The sequence below is a fragment of the Tenebrio molitor genome, chromosome 9 (genome assembly GCF_963966145.1).
Source record: "Tenebrio molitor chromosome 9, icTenMoli1.1, whole genome shotgun sequence".
In the NCBI taxonomy this organism is placed as follows: Eukaryota; Metazoa; Arthropoda; class Insecta; order Coleoptera; family Tenebrionidae; genus Tenebrio; species Tenebrio molitor.
This window is the reverse complement of record NC_091054.1, coordinates 16,794,217-16,809,574: the sequence shown is the minus strand read 5'-3', so window position 1 is coordinate 16,809,574 and position 15,358 is coordinate 16,794,217. Positions and strand designations below refer to the sequence as shown.

General features: G+C 35.2%; 1 protein-coding gene and 1 long non-coding RNA gene across 4 annotated transcripts; both read right to left on the bottom strand.

The window, feature by feature from the left end:
* Positions 1 to 549: 549 nt before the first annotated feature.
* Positions 550 to 2,740, bottom strand: LOC138138448 (receptor-type tyrosine-protein phosphatase alpha-like). Of its 3 annotated transcripts, none has more exons than XM_069058388.1 (9): positions 2,621 to 2,740; positions 2,424 to 2,558; positions 2,062 to 2,372; positions 1,659 to 2,013; positions 1,377 to 1,600; positions 1,203 to 1,325; positions 975 to 1,117; positions 787 to 922; positions 550 to 730 (listed from the first exon to the last, which is right to left on the bottom strand). In XM_069058388.1, exons 4-9 carry the CDS (start codon positions 1,726 to 1,728, stop codon positions 659 to 661), a joined length of 768 nt encoding a protein of 255 aa, XP_068914489.1. In that variant the 5' UTR covers positions 1,729 to 2,013; positions 2,062 to 2,372; positions 2,424 to 2,558; positions 2,621 to 2,740; the 3' UTR covers positions 550 to 658. The 3 variants fall into 3 exon arrangements, with proteins under 3 accessions (XP_068914489.1, XP_068914488.1, XP_068914487.1); XM_069058387.1 differs by having other exon boundaries at positions 1,377 to 2,013; positions 2,062 to 2,193; positions 2,239 to 2,372; XM_069058386.1 differs by having other exon boundaries at positions 1,377 to 2,013.
* Positions 2,741 to 2,861: 121 nt separating this feature from the next.
* On the bottom strand, positions 2,862 to 4,942 carry LOC138139294 (uncharacterized). Its single transcript, XR_011162265.1, has 5 exons — positions 4,566 to 4,942; positions 3,726 to 4,516; positions 3,600 to 3,669; positions 3,345 to 3,538; positions 2,862 to 3,288 (listed from the first exon to the last, which is right to left on the bottom strand). It is a non-coding gene; the product is annotated as an uncharacterized lncRNA (long non-coding RNA).
* Positions 4,943 to 15,358: the final 10,416 nt, after the last annotated feature.

Here is a 15,358-nt window from a genome sequence, read left to right as displayed (position 1 = left end):
ACCAAATAAACAAAACAAACAAAATAAGTAACTCCTTTATTAAACGTTAATTTAAACATAATTTTCGAAACTGATAAACGTCAATAGACAAGATTTTTCCAATTAAAATAGCTTGAGCTAACTTTAGCCGGTGACTAAAAAGTCCGCTGCTAACTTCACCTCGTGACTAAAGCGCACAAAATCACAGCTTGTCAAGGTGCATTTAAAAGATCATGGAAACATATGCGATAAATGACATTTTAAACATGGGAGTAGAAAAACAAGATTTCGACGCAAAAAAATCATCATTCATCAGTGAGTTAAAGAGTTAAAGAAAATGTTTAGTTAGAATTTTGAAAGTACTCGTTCTACAGATTCCGATGAGTGCCATTGAAAGCTACAGAGGAATTATTGCTAAAATAAAACTGCCTAAAATTAGGAAATCTGTTGTATTGTTCTTGTTTATTCAAATAACAAAATTTAAGTACTTAGAGACACATACTATTGCGAACAAAAAATTGAATGAGTTTGAATGAGTTTTGGAAGTGTCTACAGTAACGTATTGTCCTAGTATTTTTTGGTCGCGATAGTATCCATGTAGAAAGTTAAAAATGTGAGCTGTTAATTAATTGGTTAATTGATTGATTAATTCACCCAAAATTTAATTATGAAATATTATTTATCTTACTTCATACAATTGAAATTCTTTAATGTAACGATGCACAGCTTCTACCAAGAAAGTGTACTGCTTCTGAAAGAGAAAATATCGTAATTACTTTAGTGATATTTCCCTTCGCTGTTGTTTACTTTGTCGTTCACAAACTGAGGACAATGACGCCGAACAGTTCGGACACTCGTGCACACATCGCACATTCCGTTCGTTTTCATCTGTTGCATGTTATAAGACATCGCCGTAAACAATCCCGACGCCGTAACTCCATCACTGAAAAAGATATTGGAACACAACATTCAAACCCACGATTACTTTTACGCACCAACACGTCACCATCACCAATTTGGACTCTTTCATTCTTTCGTTTGCGGCGATGCAAAAATTCACAAAATCTGAAAGACCCGGGGGACAGGATATCTTGGCAGGCCACGTCTTCATCGACAGAATCTCAACAGTTTGGTGTTTCTGAAAGAAATGCAATAAATGTGACAGTCAGCTCATCGTAGATTCAACATTTCAATTTTTTTTTAAAGATTGTCCAATCTGGTACCGTTTTGCTGTTCAACTTCAGCGTTGTCCACTCGTAACTTCCAAAATCCCTGGTGAGTTTTGGTTCGACACTCGCGTTTGAAGACACTTTTGCTTTATTGTTTCCTGGCAAAAAGGGAACGTTCTGCAATACAACTGTTACAAGACTTTAATCTTCACTTTCAACCTGACCCACTGTAGACGACGGAGGAATTTTGTTCAGCGACAAAATGACTGAAACATTTTTCTCAATAACAAAATCCCAAATGTCACTTAGTGTGGTCGAAGTCGGCTGAGGCACAACCAAAAATTTATTAGGACATCTAAAACCGTCAACGCTGATGGGACCTAGTCGATTCCAGCACGGAGAATTTTTCTCGCTCAAGTTATAAGCCTCAAGAAATACTTTACCATCGTCTACTAAAACACAAACAAATATTACTTTCTCGTGATGACCAAATGCTTTTCCCAATATTACGTGGAAAAACGGCGCGGATATAAATATTACTCTCTCTCTGTCCACTGTTCTTGTTCCCGCATCCATCCATAAGGTGTCTTTCAAGTATCTCAAATGCATTTCCGTTTCGCCTGCTGTGAACAGGTGGGTTCTACTCATATCGAGAGAATTGCAATTGATGCTGGTGTCGACACGAAGAAGACTCTCAAGGATGACCAGATGAGCCAGCACATAATGGTCACAATCTATCACGAAATTTGTGTTGTATTCTGTGAGTCTTTGGAGATTTCCCAAAACGTCAACGACGCCGTCCTTCTTAGACGTCCTAAGACAAATGTCACAAAGTAAAACGAAAGTGTTGCCGTGCATTCCCGAACTGCAAGAACTGTTTGAACAAAATTCGACTTGCAAATCTACCACTAACCTGCTGTGGACGAGAATAGGGGAGTTGCAACCGAGAGGAATCTCCGACACTTTTTTAAAAAAACTCCCTGTAATTTAGTGACAAACACTGTACATCTTTATTCGACAGTAAACAAAATTGAAGTTAGTCTACCTGCAACAGGTTATTAGAAGGAACGGTGCATTCTTTGGAGTTTACCTGACGAGTCAGATTTTCATAATTTATGAGAAATCTTCTGCATTGGTAAGAAGCGAATGTTTCCTCGAATACACAGCGAATGGAGATGTCGCAGCAGTGTACTTAAAATCGGGCCAATAATTTTCAAATATTTTCTAAAAAAAACAATGTTGGGCTGGAATGTGACAAATCTCCATGACCCATACCAGATCGTTTATACGGCAAGTGTCAAACAATACTATGTTATAAATATTTTCGTTCCAAATTGTTTTCCAAAAACTGTTAATTTCGTTACTTTGGGGTATTGGACTAGTTACGTAAACTTTCTCGACGAGATCTCCCTATTGAAAATTACGAACATATTTTTATCTTCATGATGAAAAATATCTCGATACAATCTTACATTACCGAACTGCACGTCCACATATTCCAAGGAACCACTGTGTAACGTTTCATACATATTTTTGGCAAGACAATTTAAAATCATGTAAAATTGTGAAAGTGTTCAATATATTTTTTGTTTTATCTAGGTAGTTGCAGCAAATATTTTGTAAATAGTAAATTTTGTCACCTGATGTTCCTTTTAGAGTTGTTTGGTTTGCATACACGCTTTGACATACTTTAAAAAATCTTCACCTTTAACTGCGTGTACAAGTAAGAATACTCTTGGGTTCTGATTTTGTTCTGAAAAGTGTTGAGCAATAATATTGTGACATTATAAGAAGTTCCTGATTCCAGCAAAAAATTGTTCGAATTAATACCACCGATAGTTTCGGTGATACTATCTTGTGAATGTGTCAAAGTGTAATTAGCTGCAGTAGTTTGTAGGTTCGTACATGTATCGGATATTAAGATGAAGAGAAGACGATTGTCAGTTTTTCCTCTTGGTTTTTGAAGCGAGGTTTTTAGTGTAATTGTATCTGTTGTACTGTTACTTTGAGGATCCCCATTCAGTAATGGTATGTCGGGTGGACTTGTGTCCATCAAATAAACAGAATGACCGGAGAAACCGTTGAATGCCGACACTTGAAAGTTGTATTGAGTAGAAGGAAACACTTATGCGGAATCTACCTAGAAACGATCAGTTTACATGAATACGTATGCATCCAGCTTGGTTTTGGATTTACTTTGAAATTATAATTTAGGTAATAGGTGTCGTTCGTAATTGGTAGATTCTTTTCGGTTTTGTTTGTTTTATCGTTTAAAATAATATTAAAATATTTAATTGGACCGTTTGATTTGTTCGGATGTTTCCATTGCAGTATCAGATCATTATGAATCGTCCAAGTGATGTTTAAATCGTAAAGCTCTCGTGATGGTTCTGGAAAAGATTTTACATAATATCCGGAATTTGAAAAAGAAAATAGTATTTTAATGCCGGCCTATTTCTGTTTTTGTGTAAATGGAATTCGCTGGTCCAAATTCTGAAACATCTTCATTTTTGGCATTCCCCTGTACATTAATAATAATTTTAGTACCACTACTTCTGATAAATTTAAATTACGCACTTTAAATCTGTATTCTACGTCACTTTCCAAATTGGACACTGTGACACAATGAAAATCTGGCCATAATTTGCACGAGGTCACTTTTAATTTATTTATATGTCCATCATGTCGATAATTAATATTATATTTTTCTAAAACCCCACTTGGTGGGTAAGGTGGTTTCCATCTGAGCGATGCAGAAGTTTTGTTTTTAGTATAAACCAGCAAATCGGTGACCGCATTGGGAACTGAAAACGAATACATTCGATTAGTTTTTCTTTACATTTTGAAAGAACAATTAATTTACCTGTTGGTTTTGTTCTAAACGTTTCCCTCTTTATGTTACTTTCGCAATTCGTATAATTTCTACAAAATATCAGACCCAAACTGTAATCTGAATATGGAGTTAACCCATCTAACGTAATTATCTGGTCTGACACATAATGGTTCGTTGTTTTAGGAGTTCTGTTTTGGTTCTTGCACCATTCATTGGTACAAATGACGGTCGTTTTCACCACCAATTGTCCCTGAATTTTCTCGCAATTACGTGACAGTTTAATATTAACCCCACGCTCGCCGGGATTAACTGTCACCTCTGGTATCTCTTCAGATTCGATTTCGTCTGTGGCTAAAGTATCTTCCAAAAATTCTGACGGAAGTCCTTTCAATTTTGTGTTTTCGGCAAAGACGGAAAACGAGTATTTCGAATATGGAATTAAGTCTTTTATTATTGTTGAAGTTTCGGTAACTCTCAGAGTACGCTCTGCCGATGGAGTTGTTGGCTGTTGCTTGCACGCGAGGTACGACACGTGCTGCATAAATTTTTGTAAACGTTTGTATTTGTCAGCCGTGACTACTTACTCGATATTTAACAATGCAATGTTTAAAAACGCCGTTAATTGAAGACGGTTTTTCCCATTTTATATAAATTGTCGACGATGATTTATTGGCGACTCTCAGATTTAAGACTTGTTGTGGAACTGCAAATGGATTTCGATAAATCGAGATTACTGTTAATATCTTTGAACTGACCTCCTTCTGCCGTTTGAAACTTTTTCATCTGGTGCTCTTGAATATTACGTTGAAAGATTATTGTGTAGTTTGTGAACGGATTTAATTCATCAAAATATACACCTACATTGTCAAAGGATCCGCGATTTCCAGTTTGTTGTAAATAAATGTCGTATTTTTCTAAATTACACACTGTATTTTTTATCTGTCAAAAGTAAGAGTTTTCATTTAGTCAGGTGAAAGATTATTTTCTTTATACCATACTGTTATTAGGATTTATCAGTACTCAATGCTTGATTGATATGATACCTATAACAGACTAGGCCGTTATTCAAAATTTTCAGACCGAGGCCGTTATTTTTGCTACCGTTGCTACGGTTACGGCACAGATGACAACTAAATTTAATTTTTGAAGTAAAGAGAAATGTCAGTCTTACAAATAAATCATCGTTAAATGTTAAGTATTATTGGTATAAAGAAAACTATAAAACAACATACGGCCGATATGGATATAACAGACTCGGTTGATTATAAAATCTCGGCTCCGCCTCGATTTTACAATACCTCAACCATGTCTGTTATATAACCCATATCGGCCTAATACCGTTATATACTATAAATTTACCAGAGTTTTTAAGGAAACGAATGCGGTGGTGTTGGTTGATTTTATCTCAATATTGTCTAAAGGTATCGCTAAAATCAATAGATAATTCAATATTGTAACCTTTCGCCCCTAACCGGTGTATAGTTGGTGGTGGAACTTGCAAATAACGAAAATGTGTGTGAATAATTTTATCTGACTACTGATCCTACGTTGTGTTTTATTTTTCATTTTTATTAATTAGGTTCAAACGAGAGGCCGTACCTTCGGAAGGTTTTTCTAAATTAGAATTAAAACGATTGAACACACTTCACTTAAATTTTATTTAACAAACAATCGATTGTGGTGGTGCTTGGTCCCAACAAATTATAGAAATAAATAACTGAATTTAATAACAGAAGTTGATGGAAATTTGACCCAATAAAATTTGACTCGCGGCCCACGAATTGAGATCTGACTCATGAATAAATGACTAAGCTGAGCAAATACAGAATTTCTGGCGCGAACAGCATTATGGAAGTTTGAGATGCGAACTATGTGATCCGGTGTAGATTCCAATTACCCCAATTTAATTGAACCAAACGCGATGCCCTGGAAACCTTCCGTCAAAGCCTGGTCTACTCCGATGATTGAAAATAAAAGGGAAAAGGTTCTAACAGACTTGTAGGGTACCTCTCTTCACGTGTCAGCTGGCCTAGTTTGGTCACTGTCCCGTTTACGGGTGACATGGCGGTTGGTGCACTTATGCCGGACCACAGCTAATTGAGTGCGCCGGACACTGGCGGTAGCTTCCCCGACGTTGAAGGCCCCCAAGTAGTGAATAATTAATGAAGCTATAAGTTATAATAGATCGCCTTGGCGAGAACACGTTTCCCCAATCGGTAAATGCAAGAAGATCACATACTCCGGAACAAAGAATTTAATTCCAGATTCTAAAGAGTCACGTGGTCGTCAAATGCTCAAAGAAAATAATATAATTTTACCTTAACACGATAAGGAACTAATGTTGTGGGAATAGTTAAACCGCGACGGCAGAGCAAGTACCAGAATTAGAAAACTTAATTTACCTTGTAAATGTAGAAAACGTGGTCACCAATTCACTGCTGGCGGTACTGAACGTACTTTTCGCTACTTTGTCATCCAAAACCCGAGTGAATAAAAAATGGCTCGTTTCCCGTCCCGCATTCGGTTTCATCATTCCTGGCGCACCCCACTTTCGCAACCCCTACTTGTCCAAAGTGACCAATCCGCTCGGTTCTACTTTACGCCGATCGCGACACTCTTTCGATATCTCTAGAATTTTTGAAATTGCAGTTTCCGTTTTCCACCATAATCTCAAATGTTTAAATTTAAGCTTTTGTTAGGACCAGACCGAATGTACATAATTTGTTGTTGGATTAGAACTCTGAAAAAAAAGAACACTAAATTACTGACTCTATACAATAATAAACCTCAACATCACGAAACAAACACAATCAAAAAAAATGGAACAAACAGAATTAACAGGAGCACTGAATTACCGACTCTATACTAAGTATTATAAAAATCAGCACAAAGTATTAAACAGAATTTAAATGAAACAAACAGAATTAAAAATAAACAAACAGAATGAAAATGAAACAAACATAATTAAAATGAAACAAACAGAATTAAAATGAAACAAACAGACAAAACAAACAAACAAATTAACCTTATTTTGAAACCTAAATTGGGCTTGAAACGCTGTTACGCAAGTGCCATTTCATGCAACTAAGTTCCGTTGTTCTGCCACTTCCAAAAATTGTTCTACATTGGTTTGATTCCCCAAAACTGTTCTAATTAATAATTACTTGGTAATTTTCATTCTCTTTCTCTCACTCACACCTCTGATTTCTACAACTACCTGGCTTTACCGTTACCGTGTTGTCCCTGTTTTCCTACCCTTTCTACTTTGCTTTGTTACTTTTCTAACTAAAAGTGCAAACGATTCTAGTTATTTTCTACGATAAAGCGTTCTGTTTCTAATTTGCAATTCTCGCCCTTTAATTACAAATATGCTACAAATTTGAGAATGTTACAAAAGTAAATTAACCTCATGAACATTAATTTTGTGGTTCTCTCAATTTGAAACCTGCTAACATTAACTTTATTAATTAAATTATCCCCTTGATTTTAACTGGACCACCCAAATTGTCGAACATGTAATTTATTGCAACGCTTCCTTTCCCCTGAACACTTGTCCCCCTTGGGCTATGGTTTGTCCCGGATGCGTACCTGCATTTTCAAAGAGAGGCTAGCAGATTTCGCTTGAGGACTCTGGCCGACAAAGGCACCGAGAAAATAAAATTTACAACTGACCAGCACTTCCGCCCCAAAAATGGACGGTTCTAAGAAATTTTGGTTGAATTGATTTTAAAATTTAAAATAAAAAAGAAAAATTTACAAGTTCTTAATTTGGCGGACCTATTCGGATCATTACAATATGAAAATTTGTAAGAATTGAAAACACTTGAATACCTTGGCAATTGGTGGCGAATTCTTTAAATTTTAAATGCGATCCCACTTGAACTTTTCCATTACTTGGATAATAACGCCTCTCACAAAATATTTTGTGTCGGCTTCTAAATTATTGATTAGTATTGAATGATCCTCGTTAAATCGATAGGTTGAATTGTATATGATCCATTTTGAATTTTGATTTGTTGCTACCTAAAATATTTCGTTAAAATGACATAAATATAAAGATGCAAAGGTTCTCTGAACAAAAATTGACACTGTGAATCACATTCCGTCCAGAAATTGTTACACATATTATACAGGGTGACTTTGAAAGTTGTGCAGATATTTTAACCTGTGATCGAACCCCAGAAAAGATAACGATTGAGCCAATAATGCCTTATACAAATGTTCTTCTTCTTCCTGTATCCTGACGAACATACACACTTGTTCTTGTCATAAATCTTGACTTGTTCGCAATTATCAAAAATCCATATACATGGCACACAAAATTCTCCGATTGTATTTTCAGGACATTCACTTTCTGCTGAAGAAATCATAAGAAAATTAAAGGAACAACTTACTCTACAAACAATTTCTTAACACTTGTAATGAATCCTTGAACGTAATAATTTTTTCATCGTCGGACATCAATTGGCATGTCCCTTTTTCGGTTAAACCAATTACTCGAAATTCTAAACGCGATTTTATGTTAGTTGTTGTATCTACAGAAATTTTTTACTTTACCTTCCTTCTGACAAAGTCTGACCCTGTCGATTGCCCAGAATCGTTGATCTCTTGTGCCACCAATTGTTGATACTAATAATTTGAAGTTGTATTGATACTGTTTGCTCTCGCTTATAAATTTAATTTCTCGACTAGAAATATGTTTTAGCTCTTTCATTCAGGTACAGTACAGTCCAATTCACCAATAAATTAATTAATGAACATTAATAATAGAGAATTATAAACTTATTATATTTTTTGACATTTATGACCCTTCGAACCAAAATTAAAAATTAACTTAATTAAATTAACTGTAGATTAAATGCGACAAATGAAAGTTGATATCAGTTAAGACGAACTCGTACAGTTGGTTGCAAAAAAACGGAAATGAAAATTTTCCTAATGTAAATTTGGTTTTGACCATTTGTCAATTAATTGTCTACTTGACAATACCAATCAAATAATGTTTAAAATGTCATTAATTTTTGACCATAATTCTAACGTATCTGTCGTAAGAAGGTTTCACACTATGAAAAAAATTTGTGAAAATGTGTCAAGTTTGTTCTGACAGTTCCCGTTTTTTTGCAATCAACTGTAACTGTTTTTACGTAAGACTGGTTTGGGTTTAAGATGACTTACTACTAGTTGACTGAAATCTTGTTCAATTACGTTAACATTACTATGATCAAGTAATGTTAATTTTATTTTGCAAGAATCGCACATTAACAGATACATCGTCACACATAGATAATCCTCCATCGGAGAGAAAATGGGTCCTAGTTGTATTTTATCTGTTTCTTCGTTTGTATAAATAATTTCAACTTAAAATAAAAAAAATCGTTTCCATCTGCAAAGAAGACATTTTTGTTACCTTGGTGAATTTTCCATAATGCATTTACCATTTTGCTGTGAATAATCATATGAGTTACATTGATTACTTCTTGTTTATCTGAAAATTCTATTATTTTTCTGCTTCGTTCTTTTGAAGCAGTCTTAAGGTTCCGCCTGTTTTGGTAAGTTTATAGTGCGTCCAGTGCTGGCTCTTAAGGAATCTTGGAAAATCTGGATGCTAAACACCATATACATTTTAAATCAGTATAGAACATACTGAAGATGAATACACACCGATATATTAGCTTGTTTCTTCTTGCACTCTCCTTGTGACCGTTGGTTATTAATTTTAGGTACTGATTCTTTTGAACATTTTCATATTGCAGTTCCGTTTCCACTGAAAGCTTGCAACATGAACCAATAACAATTAGATTCGTGAGGATCTTCTCCATCACAAAGAAAAATATGAGCTTCCCTTTCTGTGCGTATTGAAAAGGGAATGTCAAAGTTAAATTTTATTAATCTTGATAAAATAGTAGTAAGTTTTAAAGGAATGCCATCACCAGTAACATATTCAGTTTAATATATTTTCATCTCTAAAAAATATTAGTCGTATCCATTTTAAATTTTATTTTTGTAATTTCGACATGGACTTACCTTCCCATCGTTGGTCAACGATTACTTCGTTAATGTTCACTTCCAAAGAGTTTTTCAACTTCCAAGGAGCTTTTATGAAATATTTTTTAGTTACAGAATCATTTTCAATACGATAGTCGAAAGAGTTGTTATTTCTTTTCGGTATAAAACGTTGACTCTGAAATTGATTGAAGTATAGTACACAGTGTGAGCATAAAGTTTGGAACAAAATTCATTATAGTGTTATGTGGTGTTTTTAAACAAATCGCTTGGACAGGTCAATTTTATTTCGAAAAATGCCATTCTGTGAGGTATAATTTGTTTAAATAACGTCATCGGTTTTTGCGCAATGACGTCATTACCAATTTTTTTAAATAACAACCCCCACTCTTTTCTTCTTTCTCTGATAAACCTTCCTACTACCTAAACGATGAATTAAAAAAATTGGTACTGTAATGAACGCGGTATTTATAAATTTTATTTTATTCCCATCGCGGAAAAGATTCATCTTCAATTCAACAATTTAGATTTGTCTTAACGACCTCCAAATTGTTTCTGTGCAATTTAGGAATTCCATTTATTTCCATTTTAAATACACACATGTTTTGTAAATATCAGAATGTTAGAAAAACAGAGCCGTTCCCACGAAGGGTTTTCTGGAATTTAAGACCGTTGCAAATCGCAAAAGTACGAGTAACTTCTTTAGTTATCAGGGTGGCGAGACGCCCACCACACTCGACCAGTCGACCAAGCAAGGCATTCATTTGCATACGAAAAGATAAATAATTTTATTGTTGTTTAAAATTGGATGAAAATAAAGTTATAACGATAAATAAATTAATACATCGGTTTAGAAAGGAGTCGCCGTGTATTTAGAGTGACAAAAACAAAATTTAACTAAAATCAATAACGTTGATAATAATTCAATTGGTCTGGGTTTGGTCGTAAATGATGTTTCTTTTAAATTTCTCGTAAGATGTTTACATGGAATATGAAGCTTTGTTTGGGGTTGCTAAATCCATATAGCAAAATTTGTTAATTAGTTTATCTCCTTGTAAATCGGCCGATTTGTTTAAAATATTCACAAATGAATTGGTCCACTAGAATTTGGTGTCTGCGATTTAGATTTTAAACCCAGCGTCGCCAGCTAAGGGTGGTCCGATTAGTTAAGGGGGCGAGACTTTTAAGTAAGATATCAGATTACACTTGCACGTGTGGTCAGTCGTGGGAAAATTTAGCGAAATTAATAAATTCTTGTTTAAACAAAGTCAAGTTACAAACCCACTATTTTAGAAAGACGCGCTGTATTTTTCTGAACGTTTTGATATCCAATTTAACCCTAATTTAAGCTGGAGTAATCGTAATTCTGATGTACAAACCAATTTTCTTTATTTAATCATTGTAAGCAAATCTTGCACCGTACGATTATTGCCCATTTACTAACATAGTTTTACAAGGGAAGTGGGTAGAAATTTCTGTAGGAAAAACGTACCGCTGTAGTACTGGGGGCGACATCTAACTGGGGGTAGTACTACGAAATTTACAGTTTTCTTACGTCTTTCTTCCGTATGCTTTCCGTAAAAGTTAAACAAACAAAATTTGTTGTTACATTCATTAACCACCTTCAGTTCAACAACACTACCCGACATTTTCGTTTTTTTTTTATAACTGCAGTGAAAACACCTAATCTGGGGTAATTAGGGTCTGCTGATTCTATAAAAGTTAACAGAACTATTCTAGCACGTCTAGATTCCGAGTTATGAACAATATGTGACAACCCATATGCATTAATTTTATTTCTATTAAAACAATAAAAAAACTTAAAAACCAATAATAATTCTATTGCAAAATGTTAACACAGAAAGAACGATTAAGTACTAGTACAATCCGGCACAAAACAAATGTATTTTTTCCACTACTAGTCTCAGAAGGCTTCATTACTGACTCTCGAACCGACCCCAGAAGTAGAATTTCTCTCCCAAGGTTAATAATAATTTTCATTATTAACCTAGGTAAACAATGAACAGTCGTCACCTACCAACGAAAGATTTTCGTTAATTTCATTGGTTAACGTAGACGATTTTCATAGCAACCGTTGAAAAATGAGAACTCGGATCGTCGCATCGGACAAAATAATTTTATTAATAACACTACCCGACATTTTTGAATTTTTTTTATAACTGCAGTGAAAGCACCTAATCTGGGGTAATTAGGGTCTGTTGATTCTATAAATGTCAACAGATTTATTCTAGCACGTCTAGATTCCGAGTTAGGAACAACATGTGACAACCCATATGCATTAATGTTATTTTTATTAAAACAGTAAAAAAAACTTAAAAACCCATGATAATTCTATTGCAAATTGTTAACAGAGAAAGGACGATTAAGTACCAGTACAATCCAATACAAAACAAATTAATTTTTTACTTTTATGCGGGCTATCATCTTCCTTTTGAAGAACCCAACAAAAATCACCCATCATAGCCCATCATACCCCTGGTACATATGCCAAACACAACTTAAGCCTACTTAATTTTGCACCTTCTAGTACCTACTCTTCATGCTTGTAAGAGAAATGAATTTACAATGAATATAATGTATTATTATACACGTGTACATAAAAAATGTTCATAGGTGTCTAGTTCGCAAACGTGATGGAATATGGAAATCGGGTGTCATCTAGTTCTAATAAATAAAAGGTATAAGAAATTCTCATAGTTGGGTCAGTTAGAAAAATCATGTCGGGTAGTGCAATTAGTTGCAGACAGAACAACAACCAATTTTGGAGTTTAATTTCTCTTTCAGCGTAATCGGGGTGATTCGCTATCGTTACTGTGTTGTATTATATTGTCCAATGGACTAACAAATTGTATGTTTAATAATGTTGATATGGCGAATCGAAAAACTACCCTAACTAGGAAATAATAATATTTTTTAAGCGAGTTAAACAAGGTTTGATCGAATGCCAATGCGTCGTAAGAGTCAAATTTGCATAATTCCACACATACGGAAAATGAGTAACAAGGGAAGGGGGGTAAGCGAGTTAGCGTCCCCTATTTAAAGTTTAGCACATTTGTTTTGGGGAATTCGGTTTTTGACTGTCTTTCGAGCTAGTCGATATCCGTGTGTCTGCCTTTGCGATTTTGTTTAAATTTCCCAAATTTAAACTAATTTCTTTTATTAAATCACTTTAACTTCGTTAAGAGTGCCGAATGCTAATATATAAGTTAGTGCCAGTTCAAACAACAGGTGCCGACGATCAACCAGGGTGTTAAACTTTCTAGGTAAGCCCGAGAAAGGGTTATATATTATTTTGATTAACTAACTCTATGCCAAAATTTACTTGTTTTCGTTGAAATTATTTTATCAGTCATTCACCATGGAATATTTAATTTCAATGTATTCAACAATTTGAAACAATCAAATCCAAATTTAAAATAATTTAAAATAAAGTTTCGAGGTATTTGAAATGCTTAAAGCTAGAGGTAGCCAGCAACAAATGATTCCGATGGAAAGGGGCCACAACACTTTGGTTGTCGGATTACCTAAATTACAAATTTAACTTATCTGATCCATTTATTCCACATTTTTATATTAAATTCTTTACTCCATATTTGAGTGTAACCACCAGTCAGGGATTTTGAAACTTAACAGTCAATTACTAATTTATAACTAAATCGTTCCTGGATTTTCTCAACTAGTGCCCTCAAATCAGATCGAAACTTCTAGTTATAAACTTTAGGGAGATAGAATAATTGGAATATAGGGTAGAGTAGGGTTATTTGTATTTCTCTCTCGCGTCATGTTTAGGCGATCAAAGCAAAATTATTGTTTTGCACCAATTGGACCTGAAATTATAGGCGCGTTTGTCGTCCACCAACGATGAGGAGAGTCGTGGTTCCCGGGGACCCTCTTCTCCAACCTTACTAGGTCTAAGACACGGTGCCAGGTCGTAGTTTCCGGCCGTGGACAGAATGGGCGTCGTAATTCCCGCTCCAACGACATGTACTATGTATGTGTGGGCTACCACGAGGACAAACGAGACAAAATAACCATCCCGGTTACCTGTAATAAACTGCTGTCGGTTACGACAAAGTTCTGTACAAGTCTTTGTCGAAGCTCGTGGACGAAAATTTGTGAGAGAAATGACGCCTACAGTCATTCAGATTAATTTGTGAGGACTTGTGTATCCGGGTTTTGTTCGGAAGTTGTGATTGGTGTTTAGGCACCGGACTTTTACCGGAAGCGGTATTTCGGCATTAAGGCGTAATAGTTAGAGGCGATGCACTTATCAAATGCCGCGAGCATGTTACCTTCCGACTCTGGTAAAAGTCTAACTTAGTAAACGCGGTATTAAATGTTGCTTGGGTAATATAAGTTCGAACAAGTTAACTGAAGGTTAGGGTAGATTTGCCGTACGTAAATAGGGTTGCATAAAAATTGGGGTTAACAGCAAAATCAAACTTTTCCAAATCTAAATTGGATAACAAAATATAATCAGGTGAAGACTGACGCCTCAATCATCTGTTTAAATTCATGGTCACAATTACAAACAAAGTCTCTTACGAATTTTATTACAAACATAACCTCAACAATAACTTTAACACAGTGCAAAATTTGATCAAACCCGCAGACCTCATCCATTTTGTAAATAAGGCTTCGAAATATTTTGTAATAAATAATTGTGGGAAAACTTGTGTCTAAATCCTTTCCTCCATGCGTTTTGACACTACTTTGTCTCCGAATTTGTGTTACGACTACTGAGTATTGCCTAATAGGCCTTAAAATGAAACATCATAATCAGTAATCACTATAAAGGTGACTATCGACAAAAAATAAACACAACGTAGGTAAGTGAAAATAATAAGTATAAAGGGTTACTAGACGAGCCAAATAGATTAGTATAGCAAATTGAGAGTTTAAAAGATAGATTAACAGTTAAAAATGCGAAAAGTTACGACATCATCCCGATCACAATGGACGGTCTCACTACAATACCTTCAACGTAAGCTCCTATAGTTGCATTCGGAAAGGTCGAGGTCCCAACGGGAAAGGAGGCGTGGTGATTCTAGTGTCCAATAAGTATAACTATCAAACCCTGACTATACAAAGTGCTCTCGAAGTAGTTGGGGTCCGAATTAAAGAGTTAAATCTGACTTTGCTAGCGATCTATAGACCCCCAAGTATTAAAGTCACAGCTACTGATTAGTGTAATCTGGTCAAGCAGGTGCATGGGAGCGCCCTGATCGGAGGCGATTTTAATCTGCATCATGTCCTATGGGGGTGTAGAGGAAGTAGCCCTGAAGGGACCCTTTTTGTGGACCAGGTTCTAAGTGAAATCGAATACGTTGTGCTCAATACGGGCGGTAATACA

Excerpts from the sequence above, each read along its gene's own strand:
- LOC138138448 (XM_069058386.1), bottom strand. The coding sequence starts at position 2,006 with ATGCACGGCAACACTTTCGTTTTACTTTGTGACATTTGTCTTAGGACG. Across the intron at positions 923-974 it reads TTGGTGATGGTGACGTGTTG|TGATGGAGTTACGGCGTCGG; the intron begins GTGCGTAAAAGT and ends TATCTTTTTCAG. Across the intron at positions 731-786 it reads CTCAGTTTGTGAACGACAAA|AAGCAGTACACTTTCTTGGT; the intron begins GTAAACAACAGC and ends TTTCTCTTTCAG.